Below are 12,041 nucleotides of genomic sequence, written 5' to 3' on the forward strand. Positions count from 1 at the left end.
AGTATATTTTTTGAGTTATTGCGGTCCAGTCATAACAATCCTTTCATTGCTGTTGTTCTTGGGCCAGTTGTTCCTTTGCCAACACCATGAGCTCTTTCATCATAATCCTGAAAATCAGGTTCCATATGGGAATTGTATTCAACCTCCCACTCATTATGAATTGATTCTCTTCACCTTTGACAATAAAGTTGATCAGATGTAGAATAACCTGTGGATTCTTGGGATACTTCCTTGTAGGCAAAGGATATAGGCAAGGACTTGTTCCACTCCTGCTTAAACTGCTTTCCCACAGTACTTCCGCAAACAGGTCAATAGGTCTGACATATAAAGTTTGCACCTTGCTCATCAGTATTTTCCAAGGAAAACCTACTCTGCTGAAAATTTCTAACAGAGCATCTGCCACCATTTCTACCTTAGTAAAGGAGAAAGTCACCACCTCAGGGTACCTGGTGGCATAATCCACCAACACCAAGGTATATCTCTTAGCTGTAGTGCACGGGGTACTAAAAGTCCTTTCACTGTATGCCTGCCTCTGAAATGGCTCTTCAGTAACAGGCGAAGCACCAAACCAGCCTTAGTTTTTTTTTCTCCTGCTTTGCCAATATTTTGGCACTGCTCACACATCTTAGAATATCCATTCACATCTTTTTGCAATATTTGAACATATACATTTTGCATAAGTGTCCATTTTATACTTTGACAGAGATGAGATGATTCACAGACACATATAATATGATCCAGCTAGCATGAAAAATAGTGCAGTATGCCTTGCATGCAAATGATTGGCAACATGCTTAGGAGAGGTATTGTATATCCCAGTGTTGAAATCAAGCATGGTAGTGCTGCTCAGAACCATACAAAATTTGCACAGGGAGCTGCAAAGATCTGATTTTCTATATGCCACCATTTGGCAGTGAACATTTTTATCACTTCAGATAAAATGCTAGATTTAGCATCTACTTTACCCATTCAGTATGCATTTGTGAATGCTTTGGAAGTTAGTGTCTGGGATATGGTATGCTACTGCACTCTATATCCCAGAAGAACCCATCATTGGCTGTGATGCAATCACTTCCAGAACAAGAACGCAGCTGACCTGTATAGTGTGGACTGAGATATATGGCCTCTGGTGCCATTCCCAAAAGGGATCAAGGGGAATGCATGAATCATTCTTGCTACAGGGCCATTCACCATCCACCTGGGGACATGCTACAAGTTTTGCAGGCCTCAGACTTTTTAATCTTTCACCAGCTCCTAGATGTGATGCTGATGAATGTGCAGGAACATATGTGGCTCCCTCAAACAGCAGAGAAGAGAATCATCACTATGCAGGCATTCTACACCATAGCCCATTTTCAGGGAGGGACATTGACAGCACTCACATTGCCATCAAGGCCCCACCCTCTCCATGTAACATTGGATGTATCAACCAGCAGGGTTTCCACTCCAGCTGCCAGGTTTTGTGCAATTGACAGGGTATTGTATACAACATATTTTTGCTTGATCCATGCAGTTCTCATACTTGATTTGGCACACCTGTAAACTATATTGGTGTTTTGTATGGAGAGTACTTTCCACAGAGTCATCCATCTGGTAAGTTTGCACATTGCCAAAGCTAGAGGACAGGAATGTCCAGTCACATTAATATAGTTAGCAGAAAAATAAAAAAAAAATACTGTTGTGTGTTAAAGGTGATACTTTACATGATTTCTGACTATGGCTGATGACCCTCATCTGCACTCTCCAGAAGGAGGCAGAGATAACCTATAACATCACAATGCCGCAGACACAGAACATTATTGAATATATGTTTGGAGTGCCAAGTCTTGCTTCTGCTGCCTGGATACATATAGCATTGTACTACAGCTTGCTCCAATGATATGCAGCAAATATTTGTGGTGTAAGCAATGCTACAGGAGAGGGTGCAACATAAACAATTACAGGAAAGGAAGGCAGAGCACTGACTGACATACCCATGCCAGCAGTGGAAGAGAAGCCAAGTGAGGAGTCAGAGGAGGAGGATGCGACTGCAACATGCCAGCATTTGTGAGGCAGAGTCAGGCACAATGCATTATGGCACTGGTAAAGGGGTGGCATCTGGTACACAACTTTGAGCTGTGACATGACAAACACAAAACAAATGTGCTGCATGTGCGTACACATCCAGTCTATGCAATATTGTGCTTTGACTGGCCACACTGTGTATCAGACATTACCATACTAACAATCACCAGAGGGCTGGACAGGGCACAGTCATATGGCTGAGGTTTATGTTGCATCATGGATATTGTCTTTAGGTGATGTTGTGGAATTTCCAGGGGTAAAATGCTGGTTGGGCATAGTGTGTGTCCCTGCAGTGTCGGGTCTAGATTCACATGGTCAAGGAGAGGGCATAGCATGTTGGACATATGTATGAGAATGTTGCCACAGCCCCAGCTGTGTGGTACTGGCAGGTGGATGGTCACCACTATACCCTGTTTAGCCAGAGATATGTATCATTGGCAAGACATGTATCTTTTGTTGAATTGAGTGATCTTGAATGGGATGCCTGGTGAAATGTACCCAGAGTGGAGCTGGATGAACATCACATCATCCATAGCCATGTCATTTTCCGTGGCTACGGGAAGGTGACAGTTGAGTCAGGTGAGAATCATCCACTTACATGTGATCATCCACAGTCAGAGCTGGAGGCCACAGTGGATGTTCAGCGTTAACAAATTTGAAGTACTGCACTTAGGTCACAGCAACCCTGACGTGAAACATCATTTGTGAGAAGTGGAACTGGTGGCATCAGAGTTAAGAAGGGATCAGGATATGTTTAGTATATCTGGCCTAAACCACAAGGAGCACAGTGAGATGACAGCACAGGAAACAGAAGGCTGAGGTGTATCAATTCCCAGTAGTAAAGAGGTATTTCATGTACTTTAAAGTGTCTTGCAAAGACCACATCTTGACCTACTGTATGCAGTTCTGAAGACCATATAAGGAAAAGGATATTGGGCTGCTGGAAGTAATGCATAGGAAAGCTACCCTAATAAGGTGAATGACGACAGGCTATAGGAGCTCGGGCCCTTGCTGTTTGAAACCAGTTGAGAGGGGAACATGATACTGATGCACAAGATCACATCAGGGAGATGTGAAGGAGTCATTCTGAGAGGAGGACAGAGAAGAAAGAAGGGGCACAGGCAGTAGATCACATAGGCCAACCACTTACTAAGAGGACTTTGGACCTATGGAATGAACTACTGGTGTGGCTAGTGTTGAGGAAATACACTGAGATATTCAAGAGGGCATAAAACGAGTAAAAAAAAAAAAAAAAAAGGATAAGGGTGAAACTAGAGTGGAGGGGGGTAGAATGTTAAGCTTCTTAAATGGGTAAACTTAGAAGGCTTATTGTCTCTTTCTGTCCTCAAACTACTGTAATTCAAATGTAATTTATTTCTGGACTGTAAAGACATTGGTGATTGTTGTGCCAAACCTACTCTAAGTTTATGCTTCTTGTCAGTAAGATATCCGCAGACCAACCAATCAGGTGTTGTGTTCATTTCGATTTGATGAGCAAGCAGGTTGTATATGATGCCAGGCCTTTTTTTAGTAACAATACTGCACTATGTAAAGAATCTTCATGGCAATACCGAAATTTGCTCTGAGCTACTGCACAATGGTACCTCCTATACCGAGCCAACAGATATTGCCAATATACTGGCCAACAGATTCAGTGCTGGGAGCTAAGGTCAGGTGGCACAATGTCAGGGTAATCCTATGGGCTAGATTTGTAAAAGCTCCAGGGCCATTAGCCTAGTACACACCTATGAACCGTCCACCTCGTCTGCTTCCCTGTCTGTGGCTTAAAATGCTTGGCACTTGTGAAAAATAGATTATGGTTTATATCTACATTTCTCACATGTATAACAACTGGTAGGGTATTTATTATATGTACATTAAGCCACATCAGTCTTGCTGCTACATTAAACATGTTTGAAGTTATTATACATTTCCTTTCAGCTGTATGTAAAAATAAAAAAAAAAAAAAAACAGGTTTCACCTCCCCCCTTCCATCCAGAGACCAAATCTATTAATGTCTTTTACATTGATCCTGTCATTTCGCAGTATGTTTCTGCATCTTCAAGTAAATCACTTTTTACGACAGTTTCATTCCTTCACTATCAAAACATAATATTCTAAGCAAATATGTTTTTCTAAGAGGCCTGCTATAAATCCAAACCACTTTAATAACTTCTATAAAAGAGACTCGTGGTCATAACTGCCACAATAAAAACTTTCATTGCGAGTATGAACCTGTGACCCAATGTACTTTTCTATAAATTTCTAATGATCTAACAGCTTCTCCCAGATAAACACCTGCTCAGCAGTGGCGGTGCTGTTCCAGCATGTATTACCTGCACTGTATTTCCCTGGACTGAACCACCCTGTATATAATCTTTCCCTTAGGGCATTTGTGTAAGCCTACCATTTTACTATACTCTTTCTCCTGACCTCTGTACTCCTTGCCTCCTCAGTCAGCCTTTGCCTTTTTTAATTTTCTGACTTCACCACAATCACAGTAGTGGTATCTCTGCTGATTTACTATCCAGAGCAGTAATTTTTCGTTGTGTCTGTCTGCTAAATATTCATTCAGCATCTCCAGATTGGAAATATCATCCATAACTGATAATTTATTACTCTTTTTTTTTTTTTTTTTATTCCATAGCCAGTGAATCTTTAACAACATCCATGTCAAAAAGAACAGTATCAGATAGTCCTTCAACAGCTCCACAATCCTCTACCATGAGCTTTTTTGTGTGTCCCTCCCCTATATACCCATATGTCCAAGTGTGTTTTGCAGCACCCCCAGACAAAAATAGCTGAAGTTCATTTCTGGTTTATTACGATTTAATTTAAAATGTGCATTTAAAAAAGTATCAGTCAAATACAGCTCCTTAAGTGTTCCTATTCACCACAATGTTTTGTATTACTTTAATGCACCCCCCCCCCCCATTGCTTCTTCACTGAAAATAGTACAGTCCCATTCATCAACAGTGTAAATTGTGGATGTGGAAGGAATATTTGTGTATTTGTTTCATGACTTCTTTAGCTTCCACTTCAGTGTTATGAACATAGATATTGTTTATTTCTTGACATGAAGTATATAGTTGTCTGTATGGTCTGCAAAGTTTTCCTTTTTCTTTAAAACGTCTCACCTTCTATCTTCAAGTAGTTCTCATTTGCTCCTTTGTTCCCTAAAATCTTCCAAGCTTTTTAACATAATTGCACTTCAAAATGCTTATTTCTCAAACATTTTCTCTCAAGTGAGTTATGTGGATGGATGTTTCTTATTCCTGATTTGTCATAAACTGGTAGCTACATAATGTCACATATTTCCATGGGATTTCCTCCTATTTTAGCATTCCAGGAAACTCTAACTTTGATTCTACTAGCTGTCCCTTTTCTTTTAATTTGCTATTTCTTGTAATATAATGTATTTGCTTTCCCCCATCCCCTGTATATCTACGGATATAGCCATGTCTTGTATTTTTTATCATTCCTTAAGGACTTCACCATTTTTTTCTTACAGACGTCCGACCATTCTTTCTAAACCCTACTGTATCTTTGATCCTTTCACATCTTTACATTTATGTGTTGCATAAAACCTTCTAATGCATCTATTTGCTGTCACTAATCTGCAACACCTTGTGTGAACAAACTATAGCCCAGTTATAGGGCTGAATCTGGAACCTCACAGTAGTAAACGTTAACTACCCTTGCTTCTTTAAGCAACTATGCAACTTCAGCTAAATAAACAGTAAGCGGTAATAAGAATGTCTTAAATTCATGCACTGTCTTGGTTTTGCACATTCTCTGTATTCAGCAGTCTTTTGGGTGTCTTTTCTAACACAGCATTCCATTTCCTTTTTATCACAATTTCCTCTCAAATTCAGCTCAGAAAATCATAATGCCTTCTTTAGCCTCCTTACATAGTAGGTTTTGGACTCTCCTTCCAGGTGCATACTTTAAATCTCTCTACATGCAACTTTTCTTCTCATACACAGAAGTTTAATCTTTTGTCACTCCTTCTCTTTCTTTTCTTTTATTTCCATATGCAATAACATACCTCTCAACCTCTTAGAGCAAGAAATCTGGGCAAAACCATTTATATAAAAGTGGGACAAAGGTCCAAAAATAGGGACAATTTTAAAATATTGCTCAATCAAACTTAGAAAGTTGATAGAATAACAGGTTTTGCATTAACATGAATTTTCTAAACGGTAGAAAGTCTGAAACTCAAAGGTCTGTCATTATTTTCTAACTTTGCCACTAATACTACAAGCTACTACAAGATAGAGCAAAATCCTTGAAAGGTAAGACACCTTTGATCATTATAAGTAAAAAACTAAGAGCTCTCATAAAATCATCCAAGGCAAATTTTGAGAGAAAAATCGCCAAGGACTCTAAAGACAATCATAAGGCCTTCTTTAGCTATGTTAGAAACCTAGGAGGAAACTCCCAGATATGCTCAGAATTAGTTCAAAATGATGTGAAAATTACTGAACCTACACACATTGCTAACATACTGGCTGACAGGTTCAGTGCAAACTTCTCCCCCCCCTCCCTCCCAAAAGGAGAGATATCTATTCCAGAGGATTGTAGCCCCCCAAACATCTCCAACGCCCAGGTGAGAACTGCCCTCACTAAGGCAAAACACAGCATCCATGGGACGGATGGTGTCCCCGGCTGTGTGCTTCATGAACTCAACGAGGAATTAAACCCACAGTTAGGACAGCTGTTTAATCTTAGCCTCACCTCAGGATACGTACCCAAGGAGTGGCGCGGCGACTGTGGTCCCACTTCATAAGGCGGTGCCTCCACAGACCCTGGAAATTACCGCCCCATTAGCTTGACAAGCCTTATCTGCAAAGCCATGGAGAGGATCATAATGGAACTCATAAATAAAGACATAGGGAACTTGCAGACTTTGGATCCAACCCAGTTTGGCTTTGTCAAAGGCAGATCCTGCCTCTTAAACTTGGTTGACTTTTTCGAGACAGTCACCAAGGCCATTGATGAGGGAAAGGCAGTCCATACAGCCTACCTCGACCTGGCAAAGGCCTTCGACACAATACCCCACTCAAGTTTCATCGAAAAACTCATCAGCTTGAATGTAAACCCATACATCACAAGATGGGTTGCAAACTGGCTAAGTGACAGAACCCACAGGGTCAGAGTTGCTGGAGCCATGTCAGACTCAAAGCCTGTCACAAGTGGTATCCCACAGGGCTCAGTCCTGGGTCCACTCTTGTTCGGCATCTACTTTTCTGAAGTACAAGCAAACACAGGAGGGTTATGGCTGACAAAGTTTGCAGATGACTGCAAACTGGGCGCCATAGTCGAAAACACATCTGACACAGATATCCTCCAGAAGGGCCTCACAGAAATGGATAACTGGTGCCAGAGCCGTGGCCTGAAGTTAAACGCCAAAAAATGCATAGTCATACCCTTCGGGAAAAACAAGGTTACCCCTAGCTACCATATAGGTGGCAATCCACTGAGCACAGAAAAAGTCATCAGGGATCTGGGGACCCAAGTTGACAGTAGCCTTTCGTTTGACACTCATGTTGCTAAAGTAGTTAGGAAAACCTTCTATATCGCCCACCTGATCATGAAGGGATTCACATCTAGATCAAGGGAGGTCATCGTCCCCTGTACTCATCACTCATTAGACCTATGATTGAGTACAATGCCCGTTCGAATGTATCTGACCAGACACCTGCTGCAGCTTGAAAGGCCCCAAAAGTTCCTCACCAAAAGGATAAAGGGTCTCAAAAATATGTCTTATGCTGCCCGACTGAAAGAACTCCAGCTCTATTCAGTCTCATACCGCTTGCTCAGAGGTGACCTGTGCCTGACATATAAGGCCATGTCAAACCCAGATTTGATGAATATGCTTCACCTCAAAAATCTAGATCCCTCAGAACCACAAGGGCGGAGACTTAAACCTTGACACGGTTATAAATAGAACGTGCTGGAGGGACAGATTCATCACCCAGAGACTCCCTATGCTGTGGAACAAAATCCCGGTACATGTGAGGCAGAGCACCTCGCTGGCCTTGTTCAAGAGGAATCTTGACCAATGGATGGGAGATCGCAGATATACCCCAGGGATTACTTCAGTGTCACTGCTTGACAGAGGCACAGAAAAATGATAGGCATAGTTTTTATTCAAACTAAAGGGGTGGCGAAAGCCACATAACTATGGGCTAGGCTTATAAATGCCCTTGGGCAGTTAGCCTAGTATGAACCTATGAACCTATGAACCTATATGCCATAAAACCACAAATTTATGAAAAATGAACAAAAAATATCAGGCAAAAATCTGTACAGCTGAAAGGAATGTGCAATAACAACATTTAATGCTAGACCTTTCTCTACCAAGCCTGTTGGCAAAATTCTTAGGTCCTGAATTAGCAGAATGTTCTGTAATGTTATTGCCTTCTTCTACAAACCAAATGTTCTTTCTTCTGCCTTCTACTGTCCAGAAATATGCTCCTGTCATATTATCAAAGTGTAAGTGTTGTAAAAAAAAACATATATGTATGATGGGTCTAGTTTGGTAGACCAAAATTTTGCTTACTCGAAATTCACATCACTGAGACAAAAAGGCCAAATAACTGCACAACACAGATGTCCCAGAACACCGACTTTCAACTCCAGGTAAGTAATCACTTGGTGATCCTGAAAAAAAAAGTAAAACTAAAGGAAAGCAAACCCACCCATGGTGGGGGGGGTCACCCCCCCATACCCCTCAACTAAATATATCAACTCTGAGATTGCTCTACCACAGGGGTAAGGGGCAAAGTTCAACAGGGTGGCCAAGCGGTTACTTACCTGGAGTGGAAAGTCGGTGTTCTGGGATGTCGGTGTTGTGCAGTTGTCGGCCTTTTCATCTCAGTGATATGAATTTCAGGTAAGTGAAATTTCGGTCTACTGAAGTAGACCCATGTATGATATGTATGTCTGTATATAATATACGTTTTTTTGTGTGTGTGTGTGTGTGTGTGTGTGTGTGTGTGTGTGTGTGTGTGTGTGTGTGTGTGTGTGTGTGCACGCGCGCCCGTGCATGTGTATATGTATAATATTTCTGACAAGATGAGCAGTACCATTGCTTTATTGTTCTTTTATTGTTCCTTCAAAGTATTAGATTTAAGGATACATTTCCCAAAACTGTTTACTGCACAGATTTTCTTATCATAAACTGTTTATCATGCTGTCCCCCTCATATGTTTTAAGCATTTTGTATTATAATAACATTTGTTATATTTTTTTCATTTCTTGTTCTGACATCTGCAGTTTTTAAACAAAAAGTCTCCACTATCTGCTTATCAAATGCCTTTTGCACTTAGCAGATAACCTTGGGTAACCATGAGGTTCCAGTGTAAATTATCACTTTTTGAGGAAAAAGTGTTAGCTTTCTGTCAATTCTTCTGTTAGTGGTTGGGGCTAGTATGCTTGGTGGTTGTCACTAAAAAGTTACCTCAAAGTGTCATTATTCACTCAGGAGGCATGACTGTCACTGCAACCCTACACTATCTGCTTGACAGACACCTTTTGTGGCTAGGACTTGGACCAAGGACCTGGTAACTCCATCATTCCCTCCTCAAGCAACAAGAAGAGAAAAGTTATCTAGACTGCTTTGTTTTTACTCCAACTTCCCTTTCTCTTCAGCCACTGATAAGTGACTTAACTGCAGCCAGAGTGTATTTATTTTTCCTTGGACTGCTCATCATTTCTCTTGGTCCCTCTGGTGTGCACCTTGTGAAGGCACTGAGGACCAGGGGCAGGCATGTCCTCTACAGCTATTCAGATGCCCACTGTGAGTTAGGGAGAACCACTATTGCTGGAATTAGGGAAAAGACTGGGGATATCTCATCACTAAGCCACTAAGATGAGCTTCTTTCTTGGGGAAGAGACCATCCTTCAAGATGCTGTTTCTCTCAGATGGGTCTTTTGGAAAAAGGCTAAATTAAACTTGACATATTCTTCTAGAGTTCCTAGGAGAAGAGGCCACTCTTTCTTAAGGGTTATTTTTAAGCCTTAAAGTATCTAAGTATGAACAAAAAGAATTGCCAGAATTCCACTAAAGATTTTATGTTTTTTTGCAGGTGGTTTTCATCTTCCTATAGCTGTACCTCTTGATAAGCTTTTTCTTCTTCTTGGCCAGATTTCATTTGCTAATTTTGACAGCACCCTAAGTTCACTTACTGTTTTCTGTAACTTATCTGTTATTAATGAATGCTGTACCATTGGTCCTCCACAGTTTCCTGTGTTTTATCCACAGCAACCACGTTACTCAGTCACTGTTACTCAGTTGCTCATACTTTTAATCTTTAGCACTGTTTCCTGTGTTTTATCCACAGCAACCACGTTACTCAGTCACTGTTACTCAGTTGCTCATACTTTTAATCTTTAGCACTGTTTCCTGTGATTTATTCACAGCAACCATGTTACTCAGTCACTGTTACTCAGTTGTTCATACTTTTAATCTTTAGTATTTTTTTCATCAGGTTTAACTTGCATGTTTTTATCATACAAAAGATCTACCACACTCACCAAAACTTCTTTACTCCAGAAAGAACTTGTTGAGTCAGAGATTGCTAATGCAATACAGACCTCCTTCACTTCTTCTCCCACCATATTTTCTCCAGTTGAAAAAAACTCTCATTGAAAAATAAGTGAATTTCCTTGGTGTCCTGTCCAAATTTCCCCTAATCATCTGCAGAATCAGCTGAAAAAAACTCTGTAAACCTAGTGAGGTCTGCCTAGTCATTAAAATGAAGATATTTGTAAGCCAGTACTGATGCAATTTTGCACACTTGTAATGTGATTTCAGTCTGTTAAGAGGATGATTGATGTAGACAAATGTGATTTCATTTATTCCCACATGTATAGACCACATTTATCATGATCAGGAGTCACTACGTCTTGTGTCATGCACATGTAATGACCTCCACTGCTTAGCATCTGCTTTCATTTGTCCAAAGTGTATGTCAGGTAGCAGTTTGTTCTGGAAGGCTGAGAGATTTATGTACTGAGTAATCAGCCTTGTATGTCAGTCAGCACATGTTGGTTCCCTTTTCTCTTTGTCTATAAAACTATGGTATTTGGATGTCATCCAAGAAAAGCAGAACAGTGTTTTCTTATTAAAACTGTAACTGTTATATGACCCTGCTTGTCACCCCGGAGGTTTTACAAAATTGTGTTGGTAATCTAAGCTCTGGCATGCTGTAGCTTTTTCACATTTTCTGTGCTTCTTGTACTGCAAGAAAAATCCATTTGACCATATCCTAACAGTCTACATTTTAGAAATTGAGAGGCATCTATAACCAGTAGGCACATATGTTACATATGCAGATACCACAAACTAAAGCACAACTATTGAGGCTTTGAGTGTCTGAAACTTTTTCTGCCTTTGTACTCTAAATATTATTCACTACCAGGTTTAATATGAGCTGTATTAAGAAGTGAATGGTTGATGCCCACAGTTTCCAGTGATTAGTTTCTTATTTTCTTGTATTTTATACAGGTAGAAGATTTAGAGCTAACCCCTATTGAAATCTCAAATATGCCTGAAAATGCTGTCCATGGCACTTACATGCGCAACTGGCCCTCCATAAAGGAGCAGGGTTTGTCACGTATGTCACGTATGCACATCCACCTTGCTCCAGGACTGCCTGGGGAAGATGAGGTAATAAGTGGTAAGTAAGCTGAAAGTATGATTTTCTCTCAGATTGGACTTGTGGGTTTCTTTATATAATGTGCTTTTAGAAAAAAAAAGGTTGCATTACAAAGGGTGCTGCTTTTACTGAGCTCTCCAATTTGAACCTAGTGATGTTCCCATGGTGCCTTTGGTCAAACAAGTAAGTGGTATAAATTTTTTCAGTTGTTTTGATGCTTAACTGTAATTGGAAGGTCTTTTTAACAGAAGCAAACTACTAAAGCATATACTTAAAAACAGAAATTAATGGTACTTGCGTATTATCGCAACC

The 12,041-nt window shown here is 40.5% G+C and overlaps 1 protein-coding gene across 1 annotated transcript in view; it reads left to right on the plus strand.

The window, feature by feature from the left end:
* TRPT1 (tRNA phosphotransferase 1) overlaps positions 1-12,041 on the plus strand; it is a 250,619-nt gene that overhangs the window by 99,784 nt on the left and 138,794 nt on the right. Inside the window, exon 5 of the mRNA XM_044075737.1 lies at positions 11,579-11,750. Within this exon, the coding sequence (XP_043931672.1) occupies positions 11,579-11,750 (172 nt within the window). The remainder of the gene's footprint in view (positions 1-11,578; positions 11,751-12,041) is intronic.

Source organism: Protopterus annectens, chromosome 6.part1 (assembly GCF_019279795.1).
Source record: "Protopterus annectens isolate FY-2018-M chromosome 6.part1, PAN1.0, whole genome shotgun sequence".
Lineage (NCBI taxonomy): Eukaryota > Metazoa > Chordata > Ceratodontiformes > Protopteridae > Protopterus > Protopterus annectens.